General features: G+C 44.6%; 1 protein-coding gene across 2 annotated transcripts; it reads left to right on the forward strand.

Moving 5' to 3' along the window:
* The first annotated feature begins 406 nt into the window (after window positions 1–406).
* Window positions 407–10,668, forward strand: HNRNPU (heterogeneous nuclear ribonucleoprotein U). 2 transcript variants are annotated; one of them, XM_072830282.1, is made up of 14 exons: window positions 407–1,357; window positions 2,260–2,371; window positions 2,456–2,529; window positions 4,580–4,719; window positions 5,294–5,393; window positions 5,800–5,912; window positions 6,257–6,520; window positions 6,810–6,929; window positions 7,356–7,484; window positions 7,575–7,743; window positions 7,981–8,235; window positions 8,518–8,702; window positions 9,062–9,133; window positions 9,550–10,668. In XM_072830282.1, the coding sequence occupies exons 1-14, from the start codon at window positions 667–669 to the stop codon at window positions 9,601–9,603; spliced, it is 2,478 nt and encodes an 825-aa protein (XP_072686383.1). In that variant the 5' UTR covers window positions 407–666; the 3' UTR covers window positions 9,604–10,668. The 2 variants fall into 2 exon arrangements, with proteins under 2 accessions (XP_072686383.1, XP_072686384.1); XM_072830283.1 differs by having other exon boundaries at window positions 415–1,300.
* The last annotated feature ends 1,549 nt before the right edge of the window (window positions 10,669–12,217 follow it).

Consider the following 12,217-nt stretch of genomic DNA (forward strand, 5'->3'; position numbering starts at 1 on the left):
CAGGCCCATCCAAGATGGAAGCAAGGCCGAGGGCTCGGGCGGAAGCCGCCGGGCCGGGGCCGGGGCCGGGGCCGCCGGGCTCTGGGTGCAGCAGCCCCGCGCCCAGGGGCCGAGAGCGAGGCGAGGGCCGCCAGCACCCAGCTCGGGAGGCCGCCCGGCTGCGGCGGATCGCTGTAACCGAAAGGCGGCCCCCCTCCTCCCCCAGCTCGGCCCCGCGGGAAGCGCACTGCGCGGCCGGCGCCGCGCTCTCGGCGGGTTGGGCGTGGGGGCGGGGAGGGCAGGGCGGGCGGGCGGGCGGGGGCGGGGGCGGGGGCGGGGGCGGGGGCGGGGGCGGGGCCCCGCGGCGCGGGCGCGCTCCCCCCCGCAGCGGAGCTCCCGTCAGCGCAGGGGGCGGGGCGCCTATATTACGTGCGCGGCGCCGCCCCTGCGAGAGGACGTTGCGTGCTCGCTCGCGCCAGGCGAGTCTCCGCGTCTCCCTCGCGAACTCGGTGAAAGGAATTGGCGCCGTTCGACACCAGGCGGGTCCGCTCTGCAGCACGAACCCACCTCTAGCCGCAGCCGCAGCCGCCGCCCGGGCCGAGGAGCAGCCGCAGCAGCCGCCACCAGTGGCCGAGGGAGCGGAGCCGAGTTTGAGCCAGCGCCTAGCGGTGAATCGGGGCCCTCACCATGAGTTCCTCGCCTGTTAATGTAAAAAAGCTGAAGGTCTCGGAGCTGAAAGAGGAGCTCAAGAAGCGGCGCCTTTCCGACAAGGGCCTCAAGGCCGAGCTCATGGAGCGCCTCCAGGCCGCGCTGGACGACGAGGAGGCCGGGGGCCGCCCCGCCATGGAGCCCGGGAACGGCAGCCTAGACCTGGGCGGGGATTCCGCCGGGCGCTCGGGAGCAGGCCTCGAGCAGGAGGCCGCGGCCGGCGGCGACGAGGAGGAGGAGGAGGAGGAAGAGGAGGAGGAAGGGATCGCCGCCCTGGATGGCGACCAGATGGAGCTAGGAGAGGAGAACGGGGCCGCGGGGGCGGCCGACGCGGGCCCGATGGAGGAGGAGGAGGCCGCCTCGGAGGACGAGAACGGCGACGATCAGGGCTTCCAGGAAGGGGAGGATGAGCTCGGCGACGAGGAGGAAGGCGCGGGCGACGAGAACGGGCACGGGGAGCAGCAGCCTCAACCGCCGGCGACGCCGCAACAGCAGCCGCCACAGCAGCGCGGGGCCGCCAAGGAGGCCGCGGGGAAGAGCAGCGGCCCCACCTCGCTGTTCGCGGTGACGGTGGCGCCGCCCGGGGCGAGGCAGGGCCAGCAGCAGGCGGGAGGTAAGAAGAAGGCGGAAGGCGGCGGAGGCGGCGGTCGCCCCGGGGCTCCGGCGGCGGGTGAGTGCTGCGTTGTACGTTGCGCGCGGCGGGAGGCCCGCGCGGGGTGGGGACCGTGCCCCAGGCCTGCCGGAGCCCCGCGGGGGGGAGGGGGCGGGGGCCGCCGCGGGGGAGGCGCGGGGCGGGGGGGAGGGGGCGCGGGGAATCCCGCCCGGCCGCGAGGCCTCGGCGGCCTCGGGCTCGGCGTGTGCGACGGCGGCGGCGCCTCCATTATGTGGCTGGAGGGCCGGGGGGTGGGGGTGGTAGCTGCAGCTGCCGCTGGAGGGGGAGGAGCCGCGGGCGGCGGGCGGGAGCCCGGTCGGCCCGCGGTGGCGCCGCTGCGCTGCGTGCGCGCGGTGCGGGCACATGTCTCGGGGGGGGGGAGGGGAGAGGAGAGGCCCGAGGGCCCGGGGCGGGCGCGCTTTGGCGGCGCTGGGCCGCGGTATTGTGCAAGGAGCGCAGGGGCTCGGCGTGACGTCACTTCCGGCGGGAGGGGCCGGGCGGGGAGAGCGGGGCGGAAGATCAGTACAATGCGGCCGCGGGGAACGCGGGCCCGGGTGGGGGAGGGGAGGAGGGGAGGGGCGGCGCGCGGGCCGGCGCGGCCCCTCCCCCCTTCCTGAACTCTCTCCGGGATCCACGTGGGCTCGGGGCCGGGGCCGCCCTGGGCTCCGGGAGCTTTCTCGAATCTTCGAAGAGGCTGGCAAAATTAGGAATGTCTTTAGACTGCGTCACTAGCTCCTGGCCGGTTCCAAGCTGATTGTTCTTTGAATTCGCGTTGGATTCGTCGGTTGAAATCGCTTGCAGAAAAGAACGGGGGAGTTAGGAGTATTTGCGTTCCCCAAACAGGAGGGGGGATTTTTTTTTCTTTTTCCCCGGTTGCGTCGCGGCTTGGCCCCTTATGTTAGGGGTGTTGTGTGTTATAGGAGACGGCAAAACAGAGCAGAAGGGCGGAGATAAAAAGAGAGGGGTGAAAAGACCTCGAGAAGATCATGGCCGTGGATATTTTGAGTACATTGAAGAGAACAAGTATAGCAGGTAGAGGATGCCGATCTAGTTTTACCCGTCCCCGTTCTTTCTGGGGTAGGAAAAGCTGAATCAGGAGACAATTCTGTCTTTCAGAGCCAAATCTCCTCAGCCACCTGTTGAAGAAGAAGATGAGCACTTCGATGACACAGTGGTTTGTCTTGATACTTGTAAGTGAAGCTGTTTCTTCCCTTTTCTCCCCCGGTTACTAAATGTGGCGATTTTGGTGCCAAAATGTTAGAGAACTTAAACGCAGTGTGCTGAATTTAAATGCAGAATACTTAGCGTAAACCGTTTACCTTTTTTAAAGGAGGGAGACGAAAGGTTTTATTCAGATTCTGGTAGCTAAATGTCTAATACAGCATCAATTGTGTCGTATTGATAATTTTATAGGCTCCAGCAATTTGGTGTTATTTTTTATATGATTAGAAAGTTCTCATTTATAGGAATGTAAAATTAATGGCAATTTTTGGTTTAGTTAGCTAATGGAAACTTGTAAGACAACCTGTAACTTGTCCTTTTAGGCTCCTACGATAAAGTAATTTAATTTTTTTGGTAGCATTTTATTAAGTGAGCTATTTGGGCTAGTTAAATACGTATTAATGATTTTTTCCCATTAGCACACAAGTATATTCCCTATTCTAAAAGATTGTAATATTACTTTTTCAATAACTGCTCTTTTGTTCTCAATTCCAGTTCAGTAGCTGCTGCTTTAACATAAGTTGATTTCTTCCAAAGACCTGGGGCAGCAGCAGTGGGCTATCACTGGGCTACTAGCTTTCTTCAGCAGCGAATGGTATCAATGGCAGCGCTGTAAATACTGCTACTTTACCCAGTTGGGTTGCAATTGAGTATGAGGAAGTATTGCAAACCTCTAAATGGGCCTTGGCTGTCAGATATGTAATTTTGCATAAAAATACTTTGTTCAGTATTTGATCAGAATGCACAGCTCTTTCACTTTGATAAATAGAGCTTAGAAATGATGGCTTGCTAAGTAGGTGGTCAGGTGTGAACCTGCCCCATAGATCTAGGGAGTTAAAGTTTAGATTTCCGTGTTTTCCAATACAAATTATTTTTAGCAAGATTTGTGAGAATGTAAATGTTAACTCTTGAGTTCGTATTAAATACCCTTAACAGGTAGTTGAGCTAAGGGAATCTTTTAAAAGAAAAGAAAACTGCACGTGGAAAAATCTTTGATGTGAGAGTTTTATTTTAAATAGTTCCATTGCTTTTAAATATGACTAAGTTGGAATTGGCAAGATAGTGAAGCAGTGCTTCCAGAAGTGACGCTACCGCCCAAGTAGATGGGGTTTTAGCTGATTACCTAGGAACATCAACTTAATTTGTTGCTATCTATATTGGGTTCAAACACAGTTGGTCGAATTGAAAATTCTGTCAGTATTCTTGAGAGCTAAGCTCATTTAAGGAGAATCCCAAGCTGTAGATCTAATTTCCTGTCATTAATAAAAGCATAAGAAAACGGGTTTTTAACTTGTGATGCAAACTCCAAGAAGGTGCATGCTAATGAGCCACTGACCCAAAGATAGCTAGGTTAAGGACCTTTCTTTGGGATTTGGGTAATCCTCGAAGGGATAATCCTCCGTTGTTATTGACTGACCCTCTGGCCTGGGGAAAAGGGAGCTAAAATGCTGTAATATTAACAGTGTCCGACAAGCAGGTTTGCATTTGGCTAGGTTGAGGCTGCCTTCTTCACAGTGTGAGAACTTAGGGTCTAGAGCCCCTGGTGTTTTAAAATCACAAAGCACAGGATCAACAAACAGCTCACACTCCTGTATTTAAAGTGTGTGGTCATGGCCTCCCTTCAGTTTTATTGTGGCACTGGTAAATTCTACCTGGTTCTGGCATGCTTCACTTTGATTTCCTGCTATCCTCTACTGCTTGCCTCTAAATCAAGGTAAAGAGCAGAGCAGGTATGTATCCCATGTCACATTGTCTTGATTATTTTATATACTTAGAATACACGTTAAATTTGGTGTTTTGGTTTTGTAGGCAGTTTACACTTTAGTTCATAATTTGGTGAGAGTGACTTGGTGGGTGTGGGGCCTAAAGTGAAGATCAGCAGCATGATCTGTAGAAGCAGTGTGTCCCAATGCAGCTTTAGGAAATATGCAAGAATATAATAACCAGGTTTTGTTGATATAGCAGATATATTTGCATTGGATGTCAAAAGAAATAATATGGTATTTGATATAATTACAGATAATTGTGATCTACATTTTAAAATATCAAGAGACCGCCTCAGTGCTTCTTCCCTCACTATGGAGAGTTTTGCTTTTCTTTGGGCTGGAGGAAGGGCATCTTATGGTGTGTCAAAAGGCAAAGTCTGTTTTGAGATGAAGGTAAAAGCAGTTTCATGATTTTTTTTTTTTTTAAGAAACTCTGAGTTACCATTTGCCTGACACTTCATAGTGTCATTGGAACTTTTTATCTTTGAAGTTTCTGTGGATTGAAAGAGACTTGGAAAAACCTTTCTTTTATGACAGTTAACTATATCTGTTACATTAGAAATTTCTATTGTAGGGTCAGCCTGTCTTTATTTAGGTTACTCTTATCAAGCACTTGAAAAGCCCATGAAGGGTTTAAAAATAATTTGATTTAAGCTTTGGGTTTCGTTCCATAGCAAAACAGGTTGAATGTATACTTTAATTGGTTTTTGAGTCAAGAATCTGTAATCTTTGAACTTTAACAGTTCTTTTAAATGTGAGTCGATCAAGGACTTGAATGTTTTTGGCTCAAGTTCCAAGCTCTTCTGTCAATTTTTAAAGTTCTTGTAAATGTAGGGGAGAGATGGTGAGGTAGAATGGGTCTCTTCCTGTTAGTAGACAGAGAAGAATTAGCCCACAGCCCAGATGAAGTAAACAAGGGGTCAGGGGTTTTATCTTCTTTGTAATCATTTATGATTTGATTTTTCAGGTTACAGAGAAGATCCCAGTAAGGCATTTATATACAAAAGATATTGACATACATGAAGTTCGGATTGGCTGGTCACTAACCACAAGTGGAATGTTGCTTGGTAAAGTTTCCATTTGAGTAGTATGTGCTCATGTGTGTTTAGGGTCTGATTTCAGTAGTTAGACTAGGAGGCTTTCTAAACCTGCCTGTTTTTAATCCGTTTTGTTATTTTAGTTGTGAATGATAACTAGCATGTATCAACTGACTTGAGGGTTTTTTTTTCTCTCCCCTTTTTGGTTATTTATTTTATGACCAGTGGTTAAAAGCCACTATCCCATGATGTGCAATTTTTAAGATAGTTATATAACCCACCTAGCTCTCAATTTTCTACATCTAGGTAAAGTGTAAGTGGAAGAATGTTAGGTTATGTACTCCTTTCTCTTGATTGTATCTTGAATATTAAAATATGTGGGTCATTGGACTGTTTTGAACAATCGATTTCATGAAAGTTAAATTTATTTTCTTAGGTGAAGAAGAATTTTCTTATGGGTATTCTCTTAAAGGAATAAAAACATGCAATTGTGAGACTGAAGATTATGGAGAGAAATTTGATGAAAATGATGTGATTACATGTTTTGCTGTAAGTCATAAGTCACCCAAATTTCTATTTTAAAAGTGAGCATTATTAATTAGAATTTTTTTTAAGTTATATCCTCTGCCTTCAATACTAACCTGTTCCCCCTGAAAACTACTTAACATGAAGTTGGCCTGAAAATCTAGTCTGTTTATGAAGGCAGCATTGTTTCTGCTTCTAGATACAAATGTTTTAGTCTTCATAAGTGTTACAAAGCTCCTAACATTTAACTTATAAATACATTTTTTATTGGATGAGCTTCATTCCTTTCAATTTTGAGTTTTTTTTTTTTTTTTTTAAGGAAGTTTAAAGGAGGCAGATTAAAACTTAATTTTTTTCCTACTTAACAGAACTTTGAAAGTGATGAAGTAGAACTCTCCTATGCAAAGAATGGACAGGATCTTGGTGTTGCCTTCAAAATCAGTAAGGAAATTCTTGCTGGAAGGCCACTCTTCCCGCATGTTCTCTGCCACAACTGTGCAGTTGAATTTAATTTTGGTCAGAAGGAAAAGCCATATTTTCCAATACCGGAAGATTATACTTTTATCCAGAATGTCCCCTTAGAGGATCGAGTTAGAGGACCAAAGGGGCCTGAAGAGAAGAAAGATTGTGAGGTAAGTAAAATGTTTTTTCCTTAAGCATTTGAAGAATACTTTTGTTTGGCAAAAATTACACTTGGAAGTTCTGGATGATTAATCTGTTTGATTCTGCCATGATTGTTACAGCCAGTGATTTTTCTCTTAGTAGCTGTGTTCTTTATATAGTATTGAGTTTCTAAAACTTCCCTTTGCTTTTAGGGCAATGAAAATCTAAACCGGGCTCTTTTGCTTTAAAAAAAAAAACACGTAGGGAATTCTTAGATGGCTCTGGTGATAAGTGAAATACTGTTTTTTCTTACTCTAGGTGGTTATGATGATTGGCTTGCCTGGAGCTGGGAAAACCACCTGGGTTACTAAACATGCAGCAGAAAATCCTGGTAAATACAACATTCTTGGAACAAACACCATAATGGATAAGATGATGGTAAGTAAAGTATGTATTTATTGTGTGTTCTCAGCACTTTGAAAAGACCAGAAGATACTCCAACTTTTTTGCCTGTTGCCTTTATGCATTTTGTGTTTCTGTTTTAGAGATAGAGTTTGGCCAAGTTATCTTGGTTAAAGTAGGAGGATGTAAGGTAAACTGCATGTATGTGTAAGGTGAAGTGCCTTCCACTGGCTAGGCTTTATTTTTTTCTGTAAAATTTTTTGAACTACTAAGCAATTAGTAGCTAAGAAAGAACTGAATAGCAGAGGATTTTGTGACATGGTTAAGTGATTCATCATAATGATGAGGAAAGGGACTATTTAAATTTGAAAATGTCTGATTTCTGCATAGATCTAAGCTGATACTAAAAAAGCCTAAGTTTCATCCACAAGTTCAAAGGAACTTTTTTAACTTTTAAAACAGGTGGCGGGGTTTAAGAAGCAGATGGCTGATACTGGAAAATTGAACACACTGTTGCAGAGAGCTCCCCAGTGTCTTGGGAAGTTTATTGAGATTGCTGCCCGCAAGAAACGAAATTTCATTCTGGATCAGGTAAACTGTATCTTTGAGGTTGGAAAAAAAGAATGGATTGTGGGGTTTCATGTGGAGCTAATATTTGGGTTATCAAACTTTGTTTTCAAGACAAATGTGTCTGCTGCTGCCCAGAGGAGAAAAATGTGCCTGTTTGCAGGCTTCCAACGAAAAGCTGTTGTAGTTTGCCCGAAAGATGAAGACTACAAGCAAAGAACGCAGAAGAAGGCAGAAGTAGAGGGCAAAGACCTACCAGAACACGCGGTCCTCAAAATGAAAGGCATGAAATTTAGTTTTGTTACTGTGTTAAATCTTTTTTGTGTCCATGAACTACTGTCGGTTCAGATTATCTTCAATGGAAATGAACATTTTTGGTTTATTTCTGTTTTTAGGAAAAGTGTTTGTAAAGCTGAGCAGGCAGCACAGTGTGGGTTTCAAAGAATCAAAGCCACTCAGTTTAGGCTTCAAAGTTGTGGGAGTTGTGAGGTTTTAGCTAATCTGGTCTTACTCCTTTTAGGAAACTTCACGCTGCCAGAGGTAGCCGAGTGCTTTGATGAAATAACCTATGTTGAACTGCAAAAGGAGGAAGCCCAGAAACTTTTGGAGCAATACAAGGAGGAAAGCAAAAAGGCTCTCCCACCAGAAAAGAAACAGAACACTGGTTCAAAGAAGAGCAATAAAAACAAGAGTGGCAAGAACCAGTTCAACAGGGGTGGCGGCCACAGAGGCCGTGGTGGCTTCAACATGCGCGGCGGCACCTTCCGAGGAGGAGGCAAGTGTGCTTGGGCACGGGGTCCTGCAGTGGGGCTGCATCCCTGGGTAGTGCTCTCAGGGCTGGGAGCCTGGTGCTGTTAGCAGGGTTTGACCTCCCATGTCTTGACCCTTGCGCTGTACCTGCTGCCCGAGGAACTGGTTTAAAATCTTGTGATTTGATGAACGCAGGTAGGGTCTCTGATTAAATGAAGCATTGTTCTTGTTTTCAAAGTGATTTTTCTTTTAATAAAGGATTGGTCCAGAGATGCACACTGTTAAGCTAAACATCTCTTATTTGCAGCTCCTGGGAATCGTGGTGGATATAATAGGAGGGGCAACATGCCTCAGAGAGGTGGTGGCGGCGGTGGCAGTGGCGGGATTGGCTATCCGTACCCTCGGGGCCCTGTGTTTCCCAGCCGAGGAGGTTATTCAAACAGAGGGAACTACAACAGAGGTGGAATGCCTAACAGAGGGAACTACAACCAGGTAATGATTGAGATTCCTTTAGGCACTGATGATTTGTGTGATTTAGCCTGGAAAATTGTAGGTTTGTGTTAGCCTTAGTAAGAATTGTAAGCAACACTGTGTGTCTGTATGTGGTGACCTAAGAAAGACTAGTGAGGGTAAGATGAGGCCCACTTCATTTTGATTTTCAGGTGCACAGACTAGCGATGAGGCAGGTGATACCTTATAATTGACCCACCTGAGAACAAACCAGCAGAGGGTGCCCAGAGCTTAGTAATTGTGCTGCTTGCCTCCCTCATGTACAGACCTTCTAATGAGCTGTGTCCGGAGTCCTTAAAGAAGTTTATTTTCTCTTTCCACCCCCATCCCCACTCCCCCAGAACTTCAGAGGACGAGGAAACAATCGTGGCTACAAAAATCAATCTCAGGGCTACAACCAGTGGCAGCAGGGTGTAAGTAATTTCTTATGTGCTCTGGCCATTCATTGTACTTTAAGTTCCTAAGAATCAGTCTTGAAAAACTTGTCCAGGGTTTGGAGTGTTTGTAAGTGTTACAGGGCAAGGTGTGAATATTAGGTGGTTTGCTGTAATTTAACGTTATGATAAAATATTCTTTAATACATACGTTTCTTTTTATTGCTAGCTTTAATTGTATAAACTAACCAAGTCATGATGTGTTTCCTTTTGTAATGTCTTTATTGATAATAATGGGATATTAATACTAACTAAATCTGGTTTGGTAGAAATCAGAGGTATGACAGGTATAAATTTGTTTCCAGCAATTACTCTGAATTAGATTATCATTTCCTAAAAGCAGTTTGAGTGGCTTATTGATGTTTTTTCTTTAAAAAAAAAATTTTCTCTTACAGCAATTCTGGGGTCAGAAGCCATGGAGTCAGCATTATCACCAAGGATATTATTGAATACCCAAATAAAACGAACTGATACATATTTCTCCAAAACCTTCACAAGAAGTCGACTGTTTTCTTTAGTAGGCTAACTTTTTAAACATTCCACAAGAGGAAGTGCCTGCGGGTTCCTTTTTTAGAAGCTTTGTGGGTTGATTTTTTTTCTTTTCTTTTTTGTACATTTTTAATTGCAGTTTTAAAGTGAATCGTAAGAGAACCTCAGCATTGTGCACGATAAGAGAATGTGTCAGTATTTCAGGGTTCTACATTTTATCTGTAAAATGTGACTTTTTTTTTTATCACAACAAAAGTAAAATGTTGCTTTGTACCTGGTGTCTTTTATTAAGAATTTACTCCCCCCATTTCTCACAGAGATAACAGTCGGGAGTCATTGTCACAATATAATAGAAATGTTAGCAACCAGATTCATGTAAGGACTAAGCAGTCCTCATGAATTGCATAAGACTCTGTACTGCTCATAGTACACTCCATCCTCTCTGTAGTTTGCTGAGTAGTGGAGGGGGAAAGCTTCAACAGTAGTTTCTGACAATAACTGGGAAGGCTTTTTCTTTTTTTTTTTAAATAACAATGGAATTGGCATAATTGGGAATGAAGATAAAACTTGGAACCGAGATCGAGAAGATGGAGTGTATGTAGAAGGGCTGTTAAAAATGTAAACCTTGGTTGCATTATTTGTGGAGGCTCAAACTTGTGAAGGTTCAATACCATACTTTTTCCATTTGTTCTGCATTTTGATTCTGAAAAGAAAGCTGGCTTTGCCCATTTCTTATTAAAAAAACTTGTTGTAAATCCAGTTGTCTAATGGGATCTATATGAAGTTAGCTATGTCTGTATGCCCTTCTCCCACAAAATACTGTATAACTAGTGTGCTTGTAGTAGTTAACTCCACCATCTTTGTAAGCTAATGAAATTGTGAGTCACCCATTTATATCTTAATTTTTAATCATGTCAGTTCTTGAATGGGTATCTCCTTAGCCTGCTGATTTCTTTTTCTTTCTAAAGAAAGTGGGTGGAGAAATTAATTTAGACGTTTGTTTGCAATAAAAAGAATTCATTTTACTCTCGTTTTGGGATTCTCGCCATCAAGGTTCAAAATCCCTTTATAAAACTCCCAAGAGGAGAAAACTTAAGTGTGTGCTTTCTGGACAGCTTATTCTTTACTCTGTACTTGGAACATTTAGGTTTTAAAAACTTAAATGTATACTGACAATTGAATTATGAAGTAAAGTTGAATTCTTCCCCTCCCCCCCAGATGACTTAACATTTTAATGAGGGGAAATGGTGTACTGGCTGGGAGAAGTTTACACTCAGTTTACCATCTTTACAAAATGCTAATGGCTGTCCTCAACTGAATATCTTATATGCACCTATCTAATACATGAAACGCTGGGAACCGATGCTTTTAGAAGCCATCATGCAAGCCAGTCCTTGATTTCACTACTACACAACACTGCTAACTTAACCGTAGCTATGTGATGACATTAGATCCCCTACTTGTAATTCTATTGGGTTTGCACAGAACACTTAATCTTCTAAAGGACCCTCACTGATGTGAAGTGAGGAATCAGGAGTCAAACTGTAGAACTAAAACTTGACTTCAGTCTAGTGTTTTGTTGTTTCAGGTTGCTTCTGGTAAGTTTAGGTCTGTCTATATTTGTTTGCTTAGATTTTTGTTTAAGCTATTTTAAATCAGATCTTTAACTTCTTCATACTCCTAGGAATTTTGCCACAATCTGAGCTGGAGTTGTTTTAGATGGTGGTCTAGGTTTAGTTGATAAATGTTTGGAACAAAGGCTACTCCTGTAATTACTGTAAGAATACTTAGTGGTGCCAGGTAGTGTTTTGAGGGCGGTTTTTGTTTTGTTTTTTTTAAGCAGTTTACTGCTTAGCAACTCCTGGCATGAACTATTTTTTTCAGTATATATTAAAATCACTAGGATTGCACAGTCTTACTCAGGGGGAAAAAGTTCAAACTTTGCTCATCAGTGTTTTAGGGTACCTTTGAAGAATCTTGAGTATATATTCTAGTTTAAAACAGCACATGGGATTCATGTTTAATAATTGCAATGGGAGAGTAATGGCCAAGTAGCATTTTGGTAGACTGTCATGCCTTGTGTAGCCCAGAAAATCTTGGGGGAAGAATAAGGTGTGGAATAGATAAAAATACTGTCTAGGAAAATGTTAAAGTTTCCAGAAGTAGCGTCAAGATTAGAATTACTATGTATGAAAAGAAATAATCTTAGTGTTTGGGAAATTGAGAAGAGGGAAGTGTACCAGACAGTAAGCGAAAGGGAGAAAAATGAGAACTACCATTTCGTAGCAGCAGATTTGTAAATGAGAAACTTTGTTTAGTCTTTGCCCCTCTTGCCCACCTCTGGCAAGCAGAACACCGAAACAACAAAAGACAGCTCTGAACAAAGGCTTCCAACTATATCCATAAGATTACCGTTGGTCTAGGTGGTGCCTTCCTTAGAAAGTTTGCAGGCAGTTGGACCAATCTGTCCTGAGTCCGGTATTGGATCAGATTGGTCAGCTGGGATCGTGTGAATAGGTTAATCAGGAAAGAAGGCACACATTGCAAGATAGAAGTGAAGTAACTCATACCATC

The sequence above is a fragment of the Canis lupus genome, chromosome 6 (genome assembly GCF_048164855.1).
Source record: "Canis lupus baileyi chromosome 6, mCanLup2.hap1, whole genome shotgun sequence".
Classification (NCBI taxonomy): Eukaryota; Metazoa; Chordata; class Mammalia; order Carnivora; family Canidae; genus Canis; species Canis lupus.

Bases quoted from the DNA above. Each gene is read 5' to 3' on its own strand.
- HNRNPU (XM_072830282.1), top strand. From the start codon at position 667: ATGAGTTCCTCGCCTGTTAATGTAAAAAAGCTGAAGGTCTCGGAGCTG. The intron at 7,744-7,980 runs GCATGAAATTTA...TACTCCTTTTAG, and splicing joins CGCGGTCCTCAAAATGAAAG to GAAACTTCACGCTGCCAGAG. The intron at 8,703-9,061 runs GTAATGATTGAG...CCACTCCCCCAG, and splicing joins ACAGAGGGAACTACAACCAG to AACTTCAGAGGACGAGGAAA.